General features: G+C 46.2%; 1 protein-coding gene across 1 annotated transcript in view; it reads left to right on the forward strand.

The window, feature by feature from the left end:
- The first annotated feature begins 8,187 nt into the window (after positions 1–8,187).
- Deup1 (deuterosome assembly protein 1) overlaps positions 8,188–27,252 on the forward strand; it is a 56,935-nt gene continuing 37,870 nt past the window's right edge. Inside the window, exons 1-4 of the mRNA XM_051198832.1 lie at positions 8,188–8,262; positions 20,625–20,796; positions 22,258–22,353; positions 24,406–24,537. Coding sequence (XP_051054789.1) covers positions 8,234–8,262; positions 20,625–20,796; positions 22,258–22,353; positions 24,406–24,537 — 429 coding nt within the window. The 5' untranslated portion in view covers positions 8,188–8,233. The remainder of the gene's footprint in view (positions 8,263–20,624; positions 20,797–22,257; positions 22,354–24,405; positions 24,538–27,252) is intronic.

A 27,252-nucleotide genomic window follows, 5' to 3' on the forward strand; every position in this document is an offset into this window, starting at 1 on the left:
TGGAGAGGAGAAAGAGTGAGAATTTTTTTTTTTTGTATGTTTATGGAATGACAAAGTACTTCCTTTATTTCTAATGATTTCTCTTTGTTCTTATCTCTTATCCTACACAGTTCATGTCACACAAATTAGCAGTTTCAAACGGATGAGTGATTGGATAAGTGACACTCAGATGTGCAGCGTTTCTACTGAACCCTGTACCATTGACTTTAATTGAGGAAAGCAGTTGATTAATTTAATTACCCTCTCCCTTGCCACTTCACTATTCAATTGCCGTGTGAGTAATCTCTAAGATCTTTATCTTAAAAAAAAAAAAAAAAAAAAAAAAAACAGCCCAGGTTAATCTTTTTCTAACAGAAACCATGGACTACAACAGTCATAATACAAATAACAACCAGGACACCATTAGTGACGCTAATATCAAACGTGGGGATCAATAACATAGACAGTGCACTGTGTACATAACTGATCCAATGTAATCTTTGCTGCAGCTCTGCAATACTGTCCCCACCATGGAAATGAAAAAAGGTAGTATTTTGTAAAGCCAAGTGCATTAACTCTTGTCAGACGACTACAAGGGGTACAGTGCAGATCCAGACTCCTGTCTGAATAAATTTAAAGTCCATATTCTCTCCAAAGTCCTTGGCTGACTCTCTTAGACACACACTGCTCACTTCATTGTTTTCTCATGCTGAAAAGAGGGAGCTTTGCATAAATAAATTCCCCAATTTAAAGAACTCAAATATTTTTTTCTTTAAAAGAGAGAGAGAGGGAGCAGCCTTTTACTCCTTTGCTTATGTTTCCAGTAACTTTTAGAGAGGAGAAATAAAGCTTGAGTGAGAACCTCTGAAGCGGTAAGCAAGCCGCCCCAGTCAAATGTCGTTTATAAGAGTCGCTATTGCCATGGGTCTCCTCACAGCTACAGAAAGCCTAACTAGGGTAGAGGGTGCCCTGTGATCCACTGATCCTGTGGGCCTGCCACCTCTCTCTGCAGTCACGCTGGGAAAAGATTCCAGCCCTTTACAAAATACACAAATTGCAACTTGACCTACAGCTCAAAATCAGAAAGTGCAATTGAAACATTTAACTGTAAAGGGAGGAAAAATGCAGAAAATCTCCCTGTGATCCGTCTTTGCTGTTAGAGGGTTTATGTCAAGCTGTGACGATTCTCTCAGTGGAGTCAGAAATAAAGCTGAATAATGACTCCTAACACAAGGACAAGATGGATGGTTTCTTCAAAAGGCAATTTGCAGACTTTCAGAGATCTGGGCTTCAGGAAGGTGAGGCCAGCACAGACTGGAGATGACACCTCACATTCCATCAGAATGATGCACAATGACTACTTATTTTTAGAGATAACTCCTCTTACTGTCAACAATTATTTCAGAAGAGAACCACATCAGGATGGAACTCAGATGTGGGGGTAGCTGACACCATGTGTGAGGGCAACTCAAGTTAGACTTCATGCACAAGCATTTCCTTCCTTCTCTTGTCAGAGCTCTGCCCACGCGTTTTCAGAAACACAGCCCAGAAAAAGGGCAAAGGAAAAATTCTGCCTGCTGTGTTCCTGCTGTGTGTGGTAAATCTGTGGTCCCTCGATGCTGAACTCAGGTGTGTCTTAGAACAATGTTTTCTTATTTCTGATCACCCTGTATGCTGCTGCAGCAGCGGAGCTGAGTGAACAGAAAGCCTAAGTGGCAAGCTTCCTCTCTCTCCAGCCACATGAGAACTGAAGATGACTCTAGAATGAACAGAACACTGGTATCTCTCTAGAGCAAATGCTTGTTTCCGGGACTTGCCAAGGGTCTCTGTCTCAGCTCCACTCAATTAACCACACTGGTGTTGGCTAGCAAAACCCGTGGGACTCGGAGAGAAGTTTTCTCAGTGAAATTAAATAGTAGTGTATGAAAATAACAATAATTGCTGTTGCAAAATTAGACAGTGTGCACTCACGTATAGGTTGCTGTTATTTTTATTTCTGAGATTGGGTAGCTTAGGCTAGCCTTTAACTTGCTATGCTGCTGAGGATACATAAACTTAAATTCCTGATTGTTGCAGAGTATTTGTTTACACTGTGTGAAGATATATTTGCTGTGACTGGTGTAATAAAGAGTGGAATGGGCAATAGCTAGGCAGGAGAGACCAGGAAGGACTTCCAGGGAGATAGAAAGGCAAATTCATCAGTGAGACACCAGAGAAACAGGATGTGTAGTGTGAAGATGAGGTAACATGCCATATGGCTAAACACACTTTAAAATATATGCTCTAATTTAAGCTATAAGAGCTAGTTGGGGGAAAGCCTAAGCTAAAGGCCAAGCTTTCATAACTAATAAGTCTCCATGTCATTATTTGTGAGCTGCTGGTTCCAAAGAAAATTCTGACTACCCTTGGCACTGCACATTGGGCATCAAGTGATGCATGTGTTTCTGTCGGCTCGGTGGCTGCACATGAATCCATTGCTATTTCCCTTGTCCTCTGTGGCCCTGCGGCCCAGCAGTCAGCACCCTGCAGGCTACTCAGACTATGGCCCTGGCTGTACTGTGGCAACGGGTAGGTTTAAATTAAGTGTTTATCATTGTATTTACCAACTAAGACTTGGAAGTCAGATGTGGGGGGTGAAAACCCGCCAGATCAGAGAAGCCAAGAAGCAACCGGCTGGCCTTGCATCAGGACTGGAGACCCAGCAGGAGATGCATCACCAAAGGGAAGCTCAAACTCACCCTTCCTTCCTGTGCATCTTCTCTATCCAACTTGCTGGCTTCTCTGAAGGAGATTCTGGTCAGCTAGTCACTGGCTCTGCCCCCTGTTTCAAGGCAAACTTTACTAATGCCTGGAGTGTCACAGTGCAATCAAAATATCCCACAGCACCTGATCTTGAGCCTGCATCGTGCCATACATAATAGATAAGATGCGCCTGGGGTGGCTCACACTACAGGAAGTACTAAAGCTAACCAAAATGAGCAGTGAAGCCCCAAGCAAGAACCAAATTTACAGTGATGAAGGCATGTCTGAACGGCAAAGTGCTCTCAATGGTGGTGAAAGCCGGCAAAAAAAAAATCATGGCACAAATGTGGTAGCTCCTCCAGGTTACAGGTCAAAGTTCACGGCAAATATTCGCAATTCCAAACTGATAGAAAAACAAATGAGAGACACAGTTTCTGTGCAAAAGAATTTCGAATAACCTAGACAGAGCTCTATCGTGGATCGGACGGGGCATGATCCTGTACACCTCAAGGCTGGGCCTCACATGTGCCGGTCGCCTGGGAGGTGAGCACAGTGTAGACAGGGGATGAGCAACATAGCAGTGGGGAGGCATGCCGGACGAAAGCGATCTCAATCACACGCCCAGGTCACGCGGGCAGGTACCTCCCTACAGTGTGATTCGCGAGGCAGATGACGTCCATGACCTCCCCCAGGAGAATCTGGAAAACAAATTCTACAAGACCCACAGTACGCCTCAAAACTGCCAAGGCAATCAAGCTCATCAAAACCAAAACATCTGGAAACTGACAGCCAACGGCACGTAAAGAGGCGAGGGGACTGTGCATAGGGCGGTGTCCTGTGTGCGCCGCAATGGCAAGAACATGAAATACAAATGGAAAAAACAATGAGGAAAGATGATGGGAGATGTCAGTCTGTAAATATGTTTCTCTTATTGGTTAACAAATAAAGCACTGTTGGCCAATAGGAAGGCAAGATAGGCTGGACTAGGAGAGTAGGAGAATTCCGGAAGTCGTAGGGAGAACAGATGCTGGCCCTACTCTCTGGTAGGATGAGACCACGTGAAAATACTTAGATTAATAGAAAACACTTAGATTAATAATGGGTTAATACTTAAGACAGAGCTAGCAGATAAGAAACTAGTAACTGGCCAACAGAATTATATCTAATACAGCGTGTCCGTGTGTTAATTGGGACTGGCGCCTCGGTGGGTCCAGGCGGGCAGGGAAAACCTTACTCCTAACAAAGAATAGGATGTAATTGGTTTTAAAAATTGGTTTGGGTTTGTTAATTAGAGCAAATAGATTTTGCCAGTGTAAGGTGTTAACACCACAGGCTACTGGATGTGGAACACGGTAACTCTCTGTTCACAGATTTTTTTTTTTTTTTTTTGAATTGCAAAACTACTTTGAGGAAGTTAATTTATTTAAAACAGCAGTGCTGTGGCATATCAGTTATGTGCTACATTCTTTTATGCTGTGAAATACTTGTTTAATGATGAAAAGATGTGTTGCATTCTTTTATGTTGCCATTTGTTTGACTGTGAAGCTGTGTGTGCCCAAAATGCCTAATTAGTCTGATAAAGAGCTGGACAGCCAATAGCTAGACAGGACAAAGTATAAGTCAGGCTGGTGGGCAGGGCGAATAAATAGGAGGAAAGACAGACGGAGGGTGCAGAGGGGGGAGGAAAGGATGGTGCCAGGGACCCCACACACAGCTACACAGCCAACCAGAGAGCAAGAAGGAAAGAGAGGTACACAGACAGCAATTTAAGTTGTGAGACGCTGGCTAGAAACAAGCCAAGCTAAGGACAGGCGCGCATAAGTAAGAATCAGTCTCCGTGTATGCATTTGGGAGCTGGGTGGCAGACCCCCAAAGAGCAAACACTGAGAGAGTAAAAAACAAAAACATAAAAACCCCACACAGCAGTGTGATCTCAGCTGGAGGCAAGAGGATATAAACTTCAAGAGAGCAGCCACTGCCTTTGAGCCTGGTCCAGGATAAGCAGCACATACCGGCCTCTGTCAGGAATGCAAACATGACCCAGTGACAGCCCCAAAGGAGGAGGCCAGATGGCTCCCAGAGAATGGCTGGATTATGGAGGACTATTTGACATGTCCTACTCCACACTATCCCAAACTGATCTCTGGTATCGTCCAGTCCCTTCCCTACCCCACCCCACCACCACCACCCTTGGTTCTCAAGTGCATGTGCTCTGTGCTTTAAAACTCTCTGAATCCTCTTCATGGGAATAGAGCCATCTACTGGACCATGAGAAGCCTCTCATGTTTTGCATCCCTGAAGGAAACTGACTCGCCCAGCAAATCGATTGCTAATAGCTCTCTCCAGCTGTTCTGACTGGGTTTGTCACTTGAGGATCCCTCAGGACTAAAATACCTAGCACCTCTCAGCAGCTCCCTTACGACCACACCCCCCCCTCATACTCGCCTTTGAACTTGGAGCCTTCCTAATCACGTGTCTTTCAAACATCACCCTAGAAGATCTAGTAATGGGTACATTTTAAGGCAAACGTAAGCCTTTGCATGCGTTTCTTATTGAGGAGTGGAGCTGTCTTCGTTTCAGATGGGGCCTTAACAGCGGCTCCGAAAAGCAAGTCTTTGTTCCTATTTTGAATTGAATGGGGCAGGGGTGGGGGACAGGAGGGGTGGCGAATGTCTGTCTACAAAAATACACAACTTCCTAAAGTCCATTATTATATCCTCTCAGGCTTTCAAAGCCCTTCCCACATCCATTCTTCTGGAAACAGGAAGTCAACAGTCACTTCTACAAGACCTAGACTCCTTCATACGTGGAGTCTTGAGTGCTTAAAGCCTAACTGTAATTTCTGGGAAGATTTTGAAGAGCACTGAATCTGAAGTCCAGGTGGCGTCCGTTCGCATCTCACCTGCTGCTGGACTAGATATATCCTCCGATGAATCCTTCAAGTCTGGGTTTGCTCAGGCGCTAGAACTCTGAACATTGCTGTTGCTTGTGTCTAAGTGTACCCGAGGCTTTGCCAACGGTGAAGAGCTATAGGTGGACACAATCTTGAACATCTCCAGCCTTCACTAAATCCCCTTTCTGCTCACTTCCATCTGACGGCTCAGCTGGTAAAGGCACCTACTACCAATGCCTGAGGATATGAATTTGGTACCCAGGAACCAAAAGGTGGAAGGAAAGATCAGAGCGAGTTGTCCTCTACATCACAGCGAGCCATTCATGCTCCACCTGCCCTGACGCCAACAATAAAAATAAATAAATAGCAGCATGTGGTAGCACACACCTTTAATATCAGCACTCTAGAGTCACAGGCAGACAGATCTCTGAGTGTGAGGTCTGCAGAGTGAGTTCCCGGACAGCCAGGGCTACACAGAGAAACCCTGTGTCAAGACAGTAAAATTAAATAAATAATGCGACAATGATGACTGTATTTCTTGTTAGGAAAAATGTCAGCACAGGCAAGAATGAAGGATATGACTAACAACTTCAGAAGAGTCGGGTCAGGACTACCATCCTGAATTACTGCACACAACCCATCTAAGAACCAGACCGACCTGGATGGAAGCCTGTGGGTTGGATTAAAATTGACAGCCGCGTTAAAGCAGCGAAGTAACAGGGAATGACAAAAGGAGAATTCAAATGAGAGATTTTAAGAACTGGCAATCAATACACTGGACGTGTTGAGAGACAATTGTCTCTAAATTAAGTTCGCCAACATTCCCCAATTCAAGTGCGGAGGAAGTTTACTTGCTGTAACAGCTATGTATGTGTGTGTGTGGTGTGTGTGTGTGTGTGTGTGTGAGTAAGTATGTGTGTGAGTGTGTGAGTGTGAATGTGTATGTCTGTGTGTTTGAGTGTGTGTGAGTGTGTGTGTGTGCTGCGTGCATGCATGAGTGTGTGTGAGTGTGCGTGTGTGAGTGTGTGTGTGAGTGTGTGAGTGTGTGTGTGCTGCCATTTCCTCCGTGAAGTCAACAGGATCAGACTAAGATTCTGTCATCAATTATTGTTGGAATGTGGCTGAAAAGGGAAAGAATTTGGAATCAGTTAGGTTCCCCTGGTTATTGGCTTCTCCCTTGTCCCTAGTACATTCTGATCCACCTAACTGGCAGTTTTCCAAGGACACGTGGCACTGTTGAAGAGAGGGGTTCAAATGGCGCGAACACAGTGACAGTGGAGTGAGCCTCGCGGGTCCCAGCTGAAGTCACTAAGGTGGACTGGAAGGTCTTTGCCGGGTGTGGCCTGGGAGGTCAGGCACCCCAGTCCCTGCTGCGTCCTGGTGGCCCAGGGGCCTCTGCCTCTTGGTGCCTGTGGGCAGGGAGCCCGGGGCGCACTGGGGACCTGCCGCCCAGGGCTGGGGAGTTCCCGCGGTCGAGAAACCGATGGCAGAGTCTGGTCGCGTCTCCATGGCAACCGGGTGGGACCAGGGGCCAAAGACTCAGGGCGGGTGCAGCGGGCTGGACCCGCCCCAGGACAGCTCAGACCTCTCCGGAGGGCAGGCAGGTAACAGGGGGCCCTGTGGACGGGGACCCGGGACCATGACCTCCCCTCGGGGCAGCTGGCGAGGGGATGGCAGGGACCACTGCAGGGCGAACTCGGGACAAGCTTCCATCAGAACCTTGGCCCTTTCATTTGTGCACTTCCGATCTAGTTTCTCCTTCTACGGCCCAACAGCTGCAATTGCTGGAGAGTCTTTCCTTCCCTCCCTCCTTCCTTTCCCCTCCCCCTCTTTTTCCTTCCCTTTTCCTTCTCCTCTCTTCTCCCCTCCTTTTCCTCTTCCTCCCTCCCCTTTCTCTCCCTCTTTCTCCCTTCTCTGCTATTTAATTGGTTCATACAGTTCTTAAGAAGGTTTAAATTCATTTTAATACTTTGTTCATTTACCGTATAGGTAAGTCCACAGCTGAACATGTGTGTGTCTGTCTGTCTGTCTGTCTGTCTGTCTGTCTGTCTGTGGGCATATAGGTGCAGGTGCTCTCACAGGGCAGAAGAGGGCATCAGATTGCTAGAGAGCTAGAGAGCTATAGGTGGTTTTGAACCACCTGACTGAACATCACTGGGGTCCCTATGCATTTCAACTGCTGGGCCATCTCTCCAGCCCTGTTCTAAGACTTTCTGTCCCCAATGTCCTGCGTCCTTCACTCTTTTAAAAGGTCGAGAAAAGCCGATGAAAGAATACATACACTCAAAGGCAAAGCACAGGCGCTCCATTAAGATGGGATCCTGAGGGCTTCCAGACAGCTCTCCTCTAGGCAGGAATTATGAACTGAGCACTCCACAAGGCAACTGACACCAAGTTGATGATGAATGCACGCTGTTTCAGCCACTATCATACATTTCAACCAAGGACTGAGCCAGTATTTCTATCTGTGTGGGGACCCCGAGCCCATGAAGCCACACCCATACTAATGACTTACCAACAGCAAGAAAATCATCTTATATGTAAGCATTTTACAAATCTGAATAATTTCCTCTCACAGACGAAAACTCAAGAACAAGCCAGATGTAGACCTTTCTTGGCATGGAGAGTCAAGCCCATGCTACAGCAGGGTGAGTAATACAGAAACTTCTGTTTACTGAGTTGATCTTTACGCCCAAGACTGCTTGGTGGAGCACAAGTTTTGACATGAATTTTTACAAGAAGCATGTGCAGATGCTTTGGGTAAGCGGACCGGGGAAAATTACAAATAACCTCTGAAGGCTCTATCTGGTGAGTCTCCCTGATGCGGAGAGTCTGGCTCTACCTGGAAGACATCTCTTTCAGTGATACTGTTGGAATCACAGGTACAGACCCAGGCTGGCCTCAGCTCCGGCCACAGCACAACACTGCCTGGCCAGCTCGCTCCTTTCTTGCTGTAGTGAGTGTTTCTCTGCTCCTGTTGTTAAGACCACGTTTTCTCAACATCAAACACAGCCAGACAGAACAGCAAACATGGGGTGTTTTAGGTAAGGGATGGAGTTAGAAAACATTCGCTGTGGTAGAAAATGAACGAAATTCCTTTTCACATCTGTCTGCCCTGCCTCTTACTGGCATCAGCACCATGAAGGTTTCTCGAGCCACCTGGCCAGTGGCTGGACTCAAATCAGAGACAGCAGTGGTTCTTCAGAGCCCCGTCTTGATTGTGACTGCTTTTGGCTCTGGTCACAGCTGTAGGTGTCAATCACTTCCAGTGATCTGCTCAGGCCATCACTCTGACACCTGGTAAAGGAAAGGAAAGAGGTGTAAACTGTGACGACTTACATTCTTAGCCCTGCCCCCTTATGAACGCTCATCTCTATGCCAGACAGAGTGGTTTCATCTCTAGACCCAAAGTGTTGGCTTCTACTCCAGCCTTTGTGACTGTTTGCCTTCCATCGTGGCAATGCTCTTAAGGAAGGGGTAAGGAAGGAAGGGCAGGAAAGACTTTCCTTCTAGGAGAAGGCCTAGAGATGTCAGGCCTTGACTGTGTTCCCTGACATTGACCAGAGCTCAGAAATGTGGTCTCTACCTGGTCAGCGTATGTCCAGCTACAGTTTAGAAATCCCACACTAACTGGTGCTGGAGTTAGGATCACTGGGCTTCTAACCGTTTGCATGCCTGTGTGAAGCTGTAGACAGTTGGTAAGAACCATCCCCCGAATTCTTTCTACACTGGAAATGAATTGCATTGAGGTATGAGGGGCAGGCAGCCTAGAGTGCACGTCATGGTCAGATCAGAACGAGCTCACATGGGGTCCCCAATGTGACTGACACTAGAGTACAGCAAGACAGACTACGGGCTCAAGCAGGGTGGCAGATGGTCTCAGCCCTGCAAGTCTGAAGGCCTGGCTGGTTCTCTGCATTCATTCTTTGAGAACAAAGTAAGCTGTACTGAGCCCTGAAATGCAGAGGTTATTTAAAAGCAGGCCTGGTCCTCAAAGAACTTCGACTTTATTGGAGAGAGTTAGACTTGTGTACAGATAGTCACAGGGCAGAAGTTAATGAGCACACCACATCGTGGTAGGCACGTGGCCAGACACTGTGTATCATGGTCTCCAGAGCACAGAGGCCACCAACTCTCGTGCTGTTAAGGAGCCAGTGAGTGTGGATCCTTCTCCGGGGACTTGTTGGCAAGTTCGCAAACATGTTCCTCTGCTGTCTGCTTTTGACAAGTATTTAGCACCTACTGTGAGCTTGTGTAGATCTAAAACGTGCAAATATGCATCAAACACTGGTAAGAAAGGGAAGGTGTGTGTGTAATATGAAAATTCATTTGGCTCTGTGCTTTACCAAAACCAAACCAAAACAAAATCTAGTTGTGTTGGTACTCACCCTATTAAGTGTAGCTTTTTTCATGGACCTAATCCCACCGCCGCGCCAGCCCCAAATAACACACAGAGACGATGTATCAGATATAACGCTGTTAGTCAGTCACTGGTTTCTTATCAGCTAGCTCTGTCTTAATTATTAACCCATTTCTATTAATCTAAGTATTTCCACGTGGTCTCATCTTACCAGAGAGAGAGCCCAGCATTCTAATCTCTCCGTCCTCCATCTTGAATCTCCTCCCTACTACTTCCTCTCTCCTCCTTGTCTCCTGGTCCCGCCTATCTTGCTTTCCTATTGGCCAACAGTGCTTTATTCATTAACCAATAAGAGAAACATTTACAGAATGACATCTCCCATCATCCACCTAGTTTTCTACTCCAGAAGGCAACCACTTCCAATCCTTCGGCAGGGCCTTTCTCTCAAGGCCTTGGGTATAACTCAGTATCTCAGTATCTTCAAATAATGTGTTTTATTTGTTTTTTGTTTTGTTTTTATATTTTTTTTTTAGTTTTAGGCATTATCTATTGACTTTTACACTGGACATCTCTCTGTCTCTCTGTCTCTGTGTGTGTGTCTCTCTGTTCTCTCTCTCTCTCTCTCTCTCTCTCACACACACACACACACACACACACACACACACACACTTTTACTCCCCTATCCCCCAATAAGCCATAATTTTGGTAGCATCAATAGTCTCCATATGTCTTCATAACAGTCTTCTTATGGCGTTATAAGTCACATCCATCTTGGGGTCTGACTGGGATAATTTTTCCTTACTGCTTGTTGGAGCCTGCTCCAACCAGTCAGCTGGATTACCTGAGTAGGGGCGTTAGCACCGAGCAAAGGCAGATAAAAGAAACAGAGGCAGAAACACAGGATAGATCCAGGAAAAATGCCCAGTCCACGCCTTTCAGCACACCAGACAACCCTGAGTTTAATTTAGACCTTGCTTATACACAGACTAGAGGCAAAGCAGAACAGAGAGCAGCAGTCAGTTAACCAGCTCGCTGCACTGCAGCAGTCAGTTAACCAGCTCGCTGCACTGCAGCAGTCAGTTAACCAGCTCGCTGCACTGTCCTTGAACCGAGGAGCAGCCAGGTTCACTCTCCACCACATGAATCCTGCTGGCAGCAAGCAGCTGCATTCCCTATCTCCACAGCTGGCATTGGTAGCTCCTTCGAGAGATAATATGCCCTATCCCATGGGCTTAATCAGAACTTTCTCACGGCTCTCAAGGAGACCTAAATAATCAACTCTAACGTCTTATAAGTCAGAATAGACTCCTGATGGAAACCGAGTCACTTGGGGGCTCCCACGCCTGCTCAGTTTTTACTTCCTGGGGTCAGCAATCCTGACATCACAAACTTCTGACGTCTTCTTCTTTCTCTACAATTTCCTTCTTTAAAAGGGGGCAGGAGTGGGATTTCATCTGTAGCATAAAGAAGTAAAGTTTGTTTTAAAACTATCTTCAAAAAAAAAGTCTGTCTCTTTGAACCTGTCCATCTTCTCTGTCCTGTGAGCTTCTTTCCTTGGGTCCTGAGCTCACTTCTTATTCAGTGCAGGAGCTCCCGGACACATGGTGCCGTCAGCACTTAGGGTGGGCCTTCCCTCTACAAAGCCCTCACCCAGAAGCTTGTCTCCCAGGTGGGTCTAGCTTAGCTCCTGTCAAGTTCAAAAATCACTGTTAACTACCACAAGCTGCTACTTGACTCCCACAATTTTTGCTTTTGTAGGCTTACCTGTACAGGTTAAAAATATGTTTGCTTCGTTTTAGTAGGCCTTGGGAAAGAAGCCAGTTTTGCGGGTTCATCCATCTTTCGGCAAAGCCTCGCTTTCATCTGCTGAGTCTCTTACGTTCTCTGCATGTTTGACTAACTCCTGAGCAATGGGTCTCTTCCATAGACTCAAGGGTTCTAAAACTCAGGATGCCACTGCATACACCAGTGGACTCTTCTTGTCTTCCAGAGGACTGAGACAGACTCTTTTTAAGAAGTTTCCCACCTGAATTCCATAACACTACTTCCTCCGTGCCCGCCTCCTTAACCCTCAATGGCCCTTCCCCCCCCCCCCCAAGACATGGAACCACAGCATAGACTGCTCATTTTGCGATGGCTTAAGTACAGTTTTATTTTTAGTTGGTGGAAAGAAACTCTGATTTTTTCTGACCTAAGCCCCTAACAGCAGGACCGTAATGAACAGTAACTGCTTTCTTTCTGTATATGGAAAATTCTTCTTGATTGACTCTGGTGACTTGTTGTGACTTCTGCCTAGCCCAGACACACTTTCCTGTTCTCCCCACATTGCTCTGTACCATCCCCCATGCCTGATCCTCACCAGAATAGGCACACTTAACCGGTTGTCTTGATGCAGAAATAAGGAGAAAGAGATGGGGGTGGGTCATCCTGGTGTGTCATGGAGGAAGAGTTAGCTTGGGGCTGATTAGGGACAGGATTGGTGACTATGAAAGAGGTAAAACTCAGGAGGGAGGAAAGATAGGGAGATTCCTTGGAAAGACAGATTGAGTTACCAACAATGTTAGAGAAAGATTAAGAAGCATCACTACACAAAACGCATGTGCCTGCACTTTTTATAGGACGCTGTTGGGTATATTAGCCACTGGTTACATTGAAGGGGAAAGGGACCGGGGGTGTGCAGACCTAACGGTGCACACTGGCACCAGGTATACCTAGCCAGAACCGCCGAGAGCTTCAAGTCAGTGTTGCTGGCACAGGAGGGTTAGCCCTCCATGTAAACAGTTCCCAGAGATCTCACCCCTGAAGAGAGGAGTGATCTCATTGGATAGTGACTAATGACAAAGCCATGACCTCCATCCACTAACGTCAAGAAACAGAAAGAAACAGGAATGCTAGAAACGGAACCAGAATGAAGCTAGGGCAGCGGTGGCCAGCGACCCACAGGGACTGAACGTAATCCAGCAGCATCTTCTGTCCTTACACCTCCGTGACTGGAAGAGCAGTTCACAGTTGGGAGTGATGTCAAAGACAGGAAAAGCGGCATAAATGCCATCCATATTCAGGGGACCAAGTGGAGTTCAAAATGGGGTAGAAGCCAAACTCTGAAAAGCACTGGCGTCCAGGGCAATCAGGGGTGGTGTATGGGACCCACAGCCATATGGCAGTAGTTCCTGAGCAGCGTTTGCTCAGGGGTCCTCTGAGGGCCACACCAGATTCACACCATTTTCACCTTCTCACCCTGAATAAACTAGGCTACGCCTTAAAGTTGACAGGGATTTTTGCTGCTGTTCCCACAAACACGTGATGCAGCTGTCTTTGGGCTCTTCCTCCTAAGCCATTGCATGAGGAGTCACAGCAGTGTGTGCAAATGACAACTCACAGGAGACAGAACAGGACCAGTGAGCTCTGTCCATGCAGTAAATGAGAGCCACACATGCTTTCGAGTTACATGTTCCAGGAGAACGCCGGTCAGCCAGCAAAACTACCCACTCGTAAAGGACAGACGACCACACTATTCACACGTTCGTATCCACACAGCTCAGAAAATGAGGTGGGGCTGGGAATGTGGCTCAGTGTTAGGGCACTTGCCCTGCAGTGTGAGGTTCTGGGTTCAAACCCAGGTACTGCAAAGGAAAAGAAAGTCAAGGTAGAATAGGAGACATTCTTGGTCCTGTGGATCGGGACCCAGGAAGGTCCAGACTTCATTCCAAGCGAGTCTTGGGGGCTCCCTTTCACCACCAGGTCACGGGCTGTAGGGCAGGCCCTTCTTCGTGCATTCATGCACCCTTCGCTGGAAGGAGGGCATCTGTAACACGCCCACATCCATTAGGCCTCTGGCAAGTGAAAAGGAGGATTACATGGGACTCGAGCCTCCACCACACACAGGTGGTGAACACAGGCACCGACTGCGGCTAACACAGCAGACACCCAAGAGGAGGATGGCAAGGGCAGTGCCTGGGGAAATCCATGACCCCGTAATTAATTCCGAGGAAGGGAACCTGTAGGGCTGCACAGAGCAGCGCTTCCCTCATCCAGCTGAAGGCGCCCCACACTGACAACTGTGAGGTCATGGCCGTATGCTAGGCACGTTCTGCTCACCTCCAGGTCCCCTTGGTCTACACCTGTGTCTCCAGATCCATGTTTGTTGAAATACCATACAACCGGCCCAGTACAGCACTGATGCAATTACAACTAATGTGGCTTTCTTCACTTTCAGAGCTGCCGTGGTTTAGATAATGTCACAAGGCCAGCACAGTTGGCCTGATGCTGTCTAGCTGTCTTTTTAAGAACCAGGACATGAAAACAGACATGGAGGTTCAGGCCTGTCATCCCAAGATTGGGAAGGCTGAGGCTATCTATCATCCTGAGTTCTGGGCCAACCTGAGCAACAGAGTAAGACACGGTCCAACAAATATCACAAAGGACCCCCAAACAGAATCTCCTTGAGGGGAGAATCCACCAGCTCCTGCATCACCCTGGTCACTGCTGGAAACTTCCATGTGTCTTTTATGCACTCTACTTTTATTTCTATCTCTGTATCCTCAGGTGACATTTTTACATATTCGGAGGGTGGGTATAGTGTGAGGATTTGGATCACGTACACACAAGGCACAGTGAGCAAGGCCAGGGGATTAGTTTTGTCACCTTACATTTCTATTGTTTCTTACTGACAAAAGCATTGATTAGCCCGTCCTAAGCACTTTGGATGTGTGGTGTCTGCCACTGATCATATTCACTGTGCTGAGCCACAGAACACTGGACTTACTCCATCAACAGTTCCGAGTCTCTCCCTCCACTCAGTCTGCTAATTAATGGTCATGCTGTCGGCATCTATGGGAGCAGCTGTTGCAAGTCTACACAAGTAGATGTCAAGTGTCTGTCTGTCTGTCTGTCTGTGAGGATGCATCTCACTTCATAAATATCCTTCCTCTCCATCCATACCATCACAGTTACAAATGTCAGTACTGCATAGATTGTTTATGACTGAATAGTATTCCACTGCATCCACGGACCACGCCCTCTGTACCATCCGCTGGGCTGCTGCAAGTTCGGTTAGAGTCTGTGTCCCGCCTCTTGCAAATAGTGATGAGTTTGGGCTGTGGGTGCCTTTTCAACACGCATATTTAGTCCGCTTCAGGTATAAGACCTGAAGTGGGATCGCTGGGTCACATTGCAGTTCTGTTCTGCTTTTTAGAAACTTCCATGATGGCTACATTAATTGACGTTCCCACCAGCACAGCACAAAGTTCCTCTTGTTGTGCCCTATCCCTTGTTCTTTTCCTTTTGATAATAGCCATTCTCCCTGTGGTGAGACCCAAGCAGACAGTCTCACGGTGGTGAGGCCCCCAAAGAGACAAAGCCGTCGTGAGCAGAAAGAGCAGGCCAGGAGTCACTGTACCTCAGAACACACTAGAACCCAGTCACTGACCAGCATGGCACCAGCATAAAGACAGGCTTGGCATGGGGGGCTTGTGTGTGCCTACTCTTGTTGTAACTTGTTACGCCACGCTCGGGCTCGGCTGATATCCCTGGGAGGAGCTTATCTGGGGAAGAGAGGAGGGAGGGGAGATTGGCCCGGATGTAATACGTGAGAGCAGAATAACAGACAAAGGAAAGAAAGACACACAGACCAGTGAAGCAGAACAGAGCCCAGAGATGACCCCACGAATTTACAGCCAGTTGGATTTTTACAAGTTGCTAGAAACACGGGGAAAGCATAATCATTTCAATAAACTTCTGGGAAAGCTGGGTATCCATACAGAAGAATGAATCTACATTCTCACCAGATACAAACGGCAACTCAAAAATATCGAAGTCTGAAATGTAAGACTGAGAAAACGCATAGAACAAAAAATTGGGGGCCTTGATTTGGCAGTGATTTTTTTTAATAGAACTCTGGAAATACAGAAAAATTAACAGATGAAATTCCACTAAACTAAAGAAAAATTTCTTCCTAGTGAATGATGTGATCAAGAGAACAAAGATGACCACTGACAGAATGCAGGCAGCCAGTTAAGCCACAGAGGACACACAAAGGTGTTTACAAATTACCTGTCTGACAAGCGGTTAATAATATCCAGAATACACAAGAAACTCAAACAATGTAATATGAAAACTCAGACAAGATGGCTGAGATGCGGCTTAGGCCCACGCCCTCAGTCTAAGCACAACTTGCCGCTCACCCCGGACAGCATCAGATGTCATATCCTGATGCTTAATCCCAGACTATTCCATTACCATGCAGGCCTTTGCCCTCTCCCTTCCGGCCTCTGGGCTGAAGGGTCTGGTCCCGACGAGGAGAACAAACCTCCACTTCTTTTACTATAAAGTCCACTAAAATTGCAGTTTTTAAATCACACGCTGCTTCTTGCCAAATGCACACTTTCTTTTTTGTTTGTTTCATGTGCAGTTCTCTCTCTCTCTCTCTCTCTTTCTCTCTCTCTCTCTCTCTCTCTCTCCCTCCCTCCCTCTCTCTCTCTCCCCCTCCCTCTCTCTCTCCCTCCCTCCCTGTCTCTCTCTCTCCCCCCCTCTCTCTCCCCCCTCCATCCCTCCCACCTATGTGTCAGCAGCCAGCAGTAGCCACACCACAGCCTGGATTCCATGCTGTCCTGTGGTTTTCTCCACCAAACAAGACACTGTCTTGCTTTTGAATTCTGCCTCACTCAAGTTCTCAGGATACGAACAGAATGAAGTCCGATTCTTTACAGAATATAGCCAAGCTGTCAACAGAAACCTCTAGAGCCTGACCTCCACTGTCAACATCTCCCTTAGCATTCTGTCCTTCCAAACCCTCTAGAATGGCCCATTAAAGCCTGCTTTTAGCAATCCCAAACTGTGGAACAGGTACAGGGGCCTATGGACCACACGCTCAGGTGGCCGCAGCAATGACTTCACTTCTTAGGGGTGATTTTCTGTATAACTAACTTTTCTACTTTCTGTGACAAAATGTCTATCAAAATCAGCCTGGGGACACGTCTTACTTACTGTTCTATTGCTGTGATAACGCACCATGACCAAGGCAACTCATACAAGAAAGTGTTTAATTGGGCTTGTGGTTTCGGCGGGTTAGAGTCCATGATGGCAGAGCAGAGGCATGGTGGCAGGAACAGCTGGAGGATTACATCTTGATGTACAAGTAAGAGTCGGAGAGAACTAAGGAGGGACGAGGGGACACTCCTCCTCCAACCAGGAGCCTATGGAATCCATTCTCATTCAACAAGAACATTTATTTGGTCTCGTGGTTGGAAGGAATCCAGTCATCACAGTGGGGAGACAGTGTGGCTGGGTTCTTACATCTGTCTGTAGCTGGAAACAGAGATGCATGCTGGTGCACAGAGGGCTTCCTCGATTACCTCCCCACTTTTACTCAGCTGGGTCAACTGCCTTGCGCTTAAGGTAGATCTTCCCTCCTAAGTTACTGTTAGGAGTAGTTTTTCCCCCGCCGCCGGTCAGGTCCCAATTTTGCACCAGCCCCAAATAACACCCAGATACGCTGTATTTGATATAATGTTGTTGGCCAGGTACTAGTTTTTTATCGGCTAACTCTGTCTTAATTATTAACCCATTTCTATTAATCTAAGTATTTCCACGTGGTCTCTTCTTACCGGAGAGCGGGCCTGGACCTGTATTGTCTCCCATCTCCACATGCTGACTCCTCCCTACTCCTTCCTCTCTCCTCCCCGTCTCCTAGTCCCTCCTATCTTCCTTTCCTATTGGCCAACAGTGCTTTATTCATTAACCAGTATGAGAAACATATACAGAATGGCATCTCCCATCAAGTTATACTTCTCTGATGACATCCTCACCAATCCACCCAGAGCTGGGTCTCTAGGTGTTTCTAAAGCCTTGTAAGGTTGAAAATGAAGCCGGAACATCACACCTGCATTTGAAGATTTGAGGCAGGGAGGAATGTGAAAAAGCTTTGTGGAGAGGAAAGCCTTTGGGTTTGCTGTGGTTGAGGGCTCCTGGCACAGAGAGGTTGGAATGAGGATATCTAGAAGTGAGGTATCCTATTCATCCTTCTCAAGTTGTTTCTGAGCTGGGAAGGGGAACAAAAATCAAGGCAGCTCAGTGATGATGCTCCGCGATCTGATGACACCAGCGGACTCGATGCTTGGCTTTCTGAGCTGGCTGGTGCGGAGCATGCAGGCCAAAGTCACATGACTATCCAGACGCTGATGCTGACCATTGGGAAGACACAGCACAATCATTACTGTACCCCACACATGGATGGCTCAGGACAGTGTGGTTGTACTGTGTTGACAGCCCCGGATGGCCTCAGGATCCAGGGCCAGGGAGTGAACAGAACACTTCTTGCTAATGTGGTACCATCTCAGAGAGTGGCAGTGACTTGCTCAGGTGGCACCTCAGACCCATTCTGGGGGATGTCTTTGCAGTGGTTTTGCAAAATACAGGAATATAAACTATAGGGATCACGATATTTTTGTTACTGACCAGAATCGTATCAAAGGCCTTCTGAATCTAATTAGTGTTGTGTGTGATGACAAGCAACTCTCTTAAGAGCTGTGTGTGGAAGGAAGCAGCTGTTGGACCGATAGATGAGTTAGATAACCTGTGTGTGTGATTTCTTCTGCCCTGCAAGTCTTGTATCCTGACTTATCATGACGTAGTAATATCCAGGAAACAAGCCATGTGTTTATTAATAAACAATGTCAATGGGGTAGATTTCTCTATTCCACAGTCTCCGTTGGGACAGTATTTGAACTCCACTAGCTTGTTGCATTCCCACGTACCAAAGAAATGTCAAGGAAAGTGTTCCTTTATCACCACAGAGCTGTATTGATCACTTGCAACCCTCCATGTCCTGGAGCCCTTCCCACATGAGGGAGCACTTGCCACGTGAGGGAGCACTTTCCACATCAGGGAGCACTTCCCACATGAGGGAGCCCTTCCCACATGAAGGAGCACTTCCCACATGAGGGAGCACTTCCCACGTGAGAGAGCACTTGCCACATGAGGGAGCACTTCCCACGTGAGAGAGCACTTGCCACATGAGGGAGCACTTCCCACATGAGGGAGCACTTCCCACGTGAGGGAGCACTTGCCACATGCTAAGGTACTCACCACATGCGGGAACACCCCCTCTGTCCTAGAGCATTGCTCTGAGTTATGGTGAAGCAGGGATGAGCAAGACTAATAGCTTTTTTTTTTTTCTCAGCCTATATAACAGAAACAAAATAAAGCTTATTTACACTAGAGAGTATACAAGTAGTTGTGAAAATAAAAGGCCAGGGTTCTATCCTTCTCGACATCGTAACTGCAGTTAAACGTTAGCCATGCTGTCTGTGGAAGAGCTGGGTTTAAGGGTTAAATAGAAATGCAGAGCCTTTGGGCCTTCGTCCAGGAGCACCATGAGAAGGCTGCAGAATGATGCTTTACTTAGCCCCTCCCCGATGTCAAGGCTGGTGAATGTCTCTCTGTATAAACTAGAGAGACAGCATCACTCAGTGTCCGGGTGATTCTGGAAACATGGGATTGGGGGGGTATTGTGGTCAGTACCACAGATTTTAAGCCAGTTCTTGTCAAAAGGACCTGTTTTCACTTTGTGGTACAAAGACTCCACAAATGGGAAGCCGAGGCCAGGGTCAGACCCTTCTACGTGACCGTGGACCTGATTGACATCCCAGTGTGTCCCTGTCAAACCTCCTACAGTTGTGACAGACATCTGTGCGTGTCTATTTTCACTTGTTGGATTCCTAAGCACTTAGCGTTTGTTAAGAATTACCATAACCACAAGAATTGGCATATTCTAAAAAGATGGTGTTTGTTAGATTTGGTTTGGTTTAAATTTTGGTTTTGGGGGCGTTGTGAGTGTGTGTGTGTGTGTGTGTGTGTGTGTTTGACTTCTTTATTTTGTGTTTTTTTTTTTTTTTGTTTTGTTGTTGTTTTGTGGTATTTTGTTTCATTGGTTTGGTTTTTTGTTTGCTTTTTGGTAAGTGTGTGAAACTCACTATATAATCTGACTGGCTCTGCCTGAGCAATCTTTTTGACTCTGCTTTCTGAGTGCTGGGATTGCTGGGATTATAGGTGGGTAGCAATATTTTCTTATATAACTGTACTGTGCTGGCTAATCTTATGTCAATGTGACACAAGCTAGAGTCATCTGAAAGGAGGGAACCTAGATTGAGAAATACGTCCATAAAATCTGACCTAGGGCATTTTCTCAGTTAGTGATGGATAGGGAGGACCCATCCCATTGAGGGTGGTGCCATCCCTGGGCTGGAGGACCTGGGTCCTATAAGAAAGCAGGCTGAGCAAGCCACAAGAAGCGAGCCAGTAAGCATTGCTCCTCCATGGCCTCTGCATCAGCTCCTGCCTCCAGGACCCTGCCCTGCTTGCGGTCCTAATTTCCTTCAATGATGGACTACAGTGTGGAAGTGTAAGCCAAATAAACCTTTTCCTCCCCAGCTTGTTTTTGGTAATGGTATTTTATCTCAGCTATAGAAACCCCGACTAAGACAGATAGTGTTGTCTCTGAAATTACCTTTCTTACCTAAGGGATTAGTCTGCAACTTTGAGGTTTGTTTCTACTTAAACAATTGAGCCACTTGAGTAATGGACAAAGCTGCACAGCACAGTCCTGCCCCATCTTTGCCTTCTGAAGCTGTCTTGCTTTTCTATGTTCACCAGAGCTTCTCCTTGTGAAGCAGAGCTTCAGGAACTGATGGAACAAATTGACATCATGGTGAGCAACAAGAAGTTAGACTGGGAAAGAAAGATGCGGGCATTGGAGACACGGTTGGACCTTCGGGATCAAGAGTTGGCCAATGCACAGACTTGCTTGGACCAGAAAGGCCAGGAGGTACTGAATGCACATGTCAGCAAAGTGTTCGTGCACCAGACTCGTTGGTTACTTACAATCCTGTCAGCAATATGCTGCTAAATATATGCTATCAAATAGATGCAGGGACTAACTCGGGCATTTACCAGTGGAGACATCCACTACGTCAATGCTGCCAATAAACGGAATAAACGTTTATGGTACATGTAAAACAAACAAAAGTAAAAATGCTTTGGCTCCTACAGGAGCCCCGCCATGGAGACCAAAGCTGTCCTTGCTCAGCAGAACCCAGGAGTGTTTGCTGCTTCTGATCTGCTGGAAAATGTGAACAAGCATGTCAAGAGTCAATTGTCAAAGGAGAGTGCATTTGATGAAAGTGTGTGTGTGTGTGTGTGTGTGTGTGTCTGTGAGGGGTCTCATGTATATGTGGGTGTGTGTGGGTGTGTTCTCGTGTGTGCATGCGTGTGTGTGTGTGCAGGCATGTGTGTGTCTGTGAGGGGTCTCATGTATATGTGGGTGTGTGGGGGTGTGTTCTCGTGTGTGCAGGCATGTGTGTGTGTGTGTGTCTGTGAGGGGTCTCATGTATATGTGGGTGTGTGTGGGTGTGTTCTCGTGTGTGCAGGCGTGTGTGTGTGCAGGCATGTGTGTGTATCTGTGGGGTGGGGGGGTGATGGGCCCCTGTAGTGCCCACTTAGAATGGTTTCCTTGCACTCCCACAGCTGCTGAGCCGGTGCTCATCACTGTGAAAGTGTGCAGACTTGGGGGTTTTGGAAAGGCACATGCAGACCTATATGTCTGGACGCCTTCCAATCCAGTCAGGGCTCATACATCATCACAGAAGTTTTCACGAGCCGTTCTCCAGCCCTGTGGACTTCTGGATGGGTTGGGTTTGGCCAAGCTGAGGGTGTTGGTGTTTTGCATGTGGGTGTGGCTATGGTTTCCCTTGGCAGGAAAGGCAGGTCCACTGGTCCTGGCATATGCAAGGGCCTGCAGTGATACAGATATGTAAGTAGGTGTCTCATCTGCATTCAGACAGAGTAATTCAAACCCTTAACAAGCACTCTTAGATTTTCTCATTAATATGTTAGTTCTTATAAAATTATCCATAGACCACCAAACTGGTAAGGAATGGACCCTGACCAAAAGAAAATCTTTAAGTTACATTGGCGCAGCCCCCCAAACAGGTCATTCAGAGCAAATTCTAAATCTTAATTTAAAATCCAACAGTGACAAGGCTAAGCACACTTCCACGCTGTGCTAATACACAAGCATCGGACTGGGCTAGAGGCATTCGCACTCTGTGAATTCAGTTATTAGTACCTATTTTAAGAACTGCAGGACAAATATTTGCTCTTGGCTCAGTGCAGCGGTTTAACTTGGATTACATTTCATTTTTTTTTTTGTTTGTTTGTTTGGTTTTTTGTTTTGTTTTTTTAAGTAAGATTCAGAAAAAAAGCTAATTTAAAGTTTTTTTTAATGCAGGTGGGGTTACTTCGACAAAAGTTGGACAGTCTAGAAAAATGTAATCTAGTAATGACTCAGAACTACGAAGGACAGCTACAGGCCCTAAAAGCTCAAGTAAGAGAACTTATTAAATGTAACACTACATACTTCGATACATGTTTTGACCTATAAAAATGTTAATTTTTTAAAAATGTTTTGCATATAAGCAAATGTTCCTGTGTCTTAATTGCATGTTCATCTCTGGCTGTCACTGTCTTCTGTGTCCTGATTTTCTCTCCTACAAGGCTGTCAACTCAGATACCATCTGCATGGCCTTCCCTGTAACAGGGCACTAGGCAAATAGCTTCCTGTCTCTGCAGAGGCAATGCTTTATGATTATTACTAGTTATGAGAACAAAAAGTGAAATTTTCTTATGTGGTTATTTCTGGGGATAGGGTTTCCTGCGACCTAAAATACGGACGCTTGATACTATGAAGTAAGTAGAAAGAAAGGAGCTGGCCTTGCTACCGATGGCTGTTCATAAATAGCACGTAAAATGCACGTGCCATGACATGGTCACCAATTTCTCCACTAGGCTTGCCTCAAAGTGTTGTCTCCTAGCAAAGATGTCCGACATCCAACATTTTCTTGAAAAGCAAAGATTTCATATGTAATAGCCTACTTTAGGAAGCCTGGAGTATTCAATGTGCCTCCATAGTTACTATAAAAGGGATTTAGCCATTAAAAACAGAGTAGGAAACATTTGATCCCATTACTTAACTGTTATTAAAAAAATGTTTCAGACTAGCTGTCTACATTTTGCCTGAAATTCAGGCATGTGCCACTAGAAGGCAGCTTGTACTATGAAGCTGCATACAGTTTTCTGAGACCAGAAGCATCTAAAACTTAGGGCAATCAATCTTGGCTTTTTTTTTTTTTTTTCCTCCTGCAAAGATAGCAACACAAATCTGAATTCACCTAACAGTCCATTGTTATGTCTGAAGCTGCTGGACAGGTAGACTGGCTGTGTGTTTCTCTGTCTTCCTCAGCACAGCCCTTGACGTGGTAAGACAGCTTGAGAACCTTTAGGGAGAAGGGATGGGTTACTTAGGGATCTTGAGAGCCAACAGGAGCACCAGTGAGCTCTCTGGGATTTGTTTTAGCATTGTCACACACACAGGATACAGACAGATAAGCAATGGGCAGAGTGCAGAGGGAATCCTGGCATCCACAACTCATAGCACAGCCTTAAAAATACCCCTGTGAGCCATGGGAAGACAGGAAAGTAAAAGCAAGCCGCAAGCTAGAGGAAGCCAGAAAACAAAGCACAAGAAGCCAAGCTTCAAGTGAGCATAGCCATAACTATATTAAACGAAAATGGCCTAACCACACAAATTAAAGAGTGCCCAAAACACAAAAACAGGACCCAGCTCAATGAGCTGTTCAAGAAATCCCCTTCAAATATGATTACACAGGGAAGCAAAAGTGAAAAGATAGATAAAACTACAGCATGTTATGTTTAAGAAACCAAAGCAGGTGCACTGCCAAGATGATTCGGTAGAAGAGATTAGCCCTTTAACAAACACACAGAGACTGCTCAAGAATGCCCCAGGAGATGCAGGCGAGACAGACCTGAGTTTGCCAGCAACAGCTTAGCTACATCTGCAGCTGTCTCAACACAAAAAGCCTCAGTGGGAACAATGAACAGACACTGAATCTCCTCAGATGCTACGATACAATGTTAAAGACATACATGGAAGTGTGAGCCTCGGTCAACTGATGTGTAGATTAAACTTCTCAACACAAGATGGCATTAAGTTAAAGTAAGGAAAACTTGTGGGTTGGTTTTTTTTCTGTTAGCTTTGCTGCCTACATACACTTAAACAAAACCGAACAAAGCATGGAGTGAGTCCTCAGCTCACTGCACAGTTAACGAAGGCCCAGATTTACACACACAGAAGTAGAACCCTGTTCAGCCTCAGTAACTGAGTTTTAACAGCAGGTTCATCCTCACTAATCGGGGCATTCAAGTTTTGTTGCACTTTCTAGTCATGACTTACCTTTCCAAAGGTAAGTGCTACAAAGTATTTCTTTGTCAAAGAGCTGTGTTACAAAGTATTTCTTTGTCAAAAAGCTGTACTACAAAGTATTTCTTTGTAACCGGAATGATCTCTTATCATTTGCAGTTCTCTAAGCTAACCAATAACTTTGAAAAACTGAGATTACACCAGATGAAGCAAAATCAGGTTCACCGGAAGGAAGCCCCCAGCAAAGAAGAAATGCCCTTCGAGCTAAACAGTTTGAATCAGAAGCTGGAGGTGAGCAGGCTCCCCTACCCCTGAGTTTGAAGGCAGTTTGCTGGGCTCGATTCCAGGCACAGGGCACCCAGGACGGCCTCTCGGTGCACCTCCAGCTTCAGGCACTTAGTGAATTCAAAAACAACTATGCTTTATAAAACATTCATACGTACGTACACACACACACACACACACACACACACACACACACGGAGAGCTAAACAAATAAGTAAAGAACAAAGACTCGAAAGAGGCTGTTGAGTGAAATTGAAGGGCACCCTGGGGCCAGTTAAATCAGATATCTAATAAATCTTTTAACATCCATTTAACTACGGGGTACTAATCTCAGGGAGCCTCAAAACTGTCTTCAGAACAGGGCCTGAAGTCCCAGGTTTTTTGTTTTATTTTGTTGTTGTTGTGCTGTGTTTAGAGGCCTAATTTTACTTTAAGTTGTCCCATGTCACTGAGAACTTCTACAATCCATCTCTGAAAAGGTTCAGTCTATTGCCAAGCCCTTTGCTCTCGCCCTTTTACTGGTATGGCTTTGGAAACCACAGAGCAGCTAGCTTTCTTCTGGCTTCCTGGACTCCAGCTTGGGGGCCACTCTCTCTTGACCTTTGTGTTACCCCCTATTCAGTTTCTTTCATTCTCCTCAGGTCCTAAGCCGAGCGACCCATCCCCAGCCAACAGTCTCATTTTCTCCTACTCATGAGATCAGGACGACCCTGCGTCTCCCAGTGACCAAGGTCAGAGGCAGTTTAGGGATCTTTGGCCTGTCTCGTCCTTGCGATTCCCCTGCTGGACCTGTCCTTGACCCTCCGTCCTCTCTCCTGGTCTTCAGACATCACTGCCTTGCTCCTTTTTCTTACTCCTGCTCCAGAATTTCTGTAGAAGAGAGAATCACAGTTTGAGGTCACAGCCGTGGAACTGGCCGGTGTGGCAGTGTGGTAGATGGCCTGGAGCTTACCTCAAAAGCTCCACAGGCTCTACACCTGCTCCATACAATAGAGTTCCTTAGATATAAAGCAACTGCCACCCAAGTAAATCCTGACACTTGCTCTCAGCCTCTCCAGGGGTGCTCAAATACAGCTCTGGAGAACTTAACCCCTTCTCGACATGAAAAGCGGAACACCCATTGTCCGTTTGGTGGTTCTCTGTGGGAACCACGGGCAGGCTTCTGGTGGGAACCACGTTCATATGCATGTTCCTGACAACATACGTCTTCATGAATATGTTTATACTCATGCAAGGGTTTTAAGTAGACACAGTATAACTTGAATGATTATAAAGTATCCAACATAGCTGCTTTTCTTACAGCCATCTGGAAATAGCGTGGAGGAGAGGCTGTTCTTGTTTTTCAACATGTTACATGTTCCCCTTTAGCACAAGCATACTCAATTCTATGGTAATATCACTAGGGACAGTGTGTGTGTGTGTGTGTGTGTGTGTGCAGTGGGCAACTGTCATGGCTTATCACACAGAATATCACCTACCCTACTCATTCATCACTCCATGACATTTAGGCCATATTAGCCTTAGGAAGTTCCGTCTTTGATTATAAATTAGGCTGATGTGCCTGGGGACAGTTCAGTCAATAAGTGCTTGTCTCTCAGCACAAGTACTCGGTTCAAGCTCTAGACTCTAAGTCTAGAAGCTGGGCATGCACACCTGTAATTCCAGCACTAAGGAGCCTGAGGCAGGTGGATCCAGGGCACACTCAGGCTAGCCTAATCACTAAGTTCTAGGCCTAGTGAGATACACAGTCAAAGATCAAAGTGGACAGCTTTGAGGAATGACACCCTTTGGCCTCCAAATGCACACACAAGCACGCACGCGCGCACACACAAACACACACGTGCACACACACACGCAAATGCATGCACACACAAGCACACACACACACTCGCAGATGCATGCACACGCGCACGCACACACAGATGCACACTTTTACATATTTAGATACATGCTGACACATTTAGGGGTGAAAATACATGAGTCCAGAAAGTTCCCTTAAAATACTTGAACAGGTAAGAGTAAGAAATGAGACAGACTGTTAGTTGACAGTTAAACTGGTAAAGACCATGTGGTTTGGGTTTCTCTCCACTCTTATGTGAATATGAAAAAATTCCTAATAAAAAGTTAAGATCATTGTGTGATTTGTAGACTCACTCAACACTCTTTCTCAGGGTTTAGAAGAAGGGCCCTTTTAAAATCACCACCACCGCTAAAACTAATACCTCAGTTATCACAAGAAATACTCATTTTAATGATCATGACCCACTCTCAACCTAAATGGCTTTGTAGCCTTAAGAACTCCCCCTGGGGCTTGAGAGATGGCTCAGAGGTTAAGAGTACTGGCTGGTCTTCCAGAGGTCCTGAGTTCAATCCCCAGCACCGACATAGTGGCTCACAACCATCTATAATGAGATCTGGTGCCCTCTAGAACTCTGTATACATAATAAATAAAATTAAAAAAAAAAGAAAAGAAAAGAAAAGAAAAATAACTCACCATAGAGGGCTAGGTGACTCCCTGGGCTGGGCTGACCTTCAGGACTTCCCACATTCCTGGATGCATCTTGCTGGCTGCCTAACCTTGATCTCACATCTGATTAATGGAGGGATCTGGACTGTCACCAGTACCCAGTACCCACTGATATGTCTGTGACTTTGCTAGCCATCCTAGACCCCACTGACACCTGCTTCAGCCTTTATGAACTAAGGCTGATGCTACTGCCT

Source organism: Phodopus roborovskii, unplaced genomic scaffold, assembly GCF_943737965.1.
Source record: "Phodopus roborovskii unplaced genomic scaffold, PHOROB, whole genome shotgun sequence".
Taxonomy (NCBI): Eukaryota; Metazoa; Chordata; class Mammalia; order Rodentia; family Cricetidae; genus Phodopus; species Phodopus roborovskii.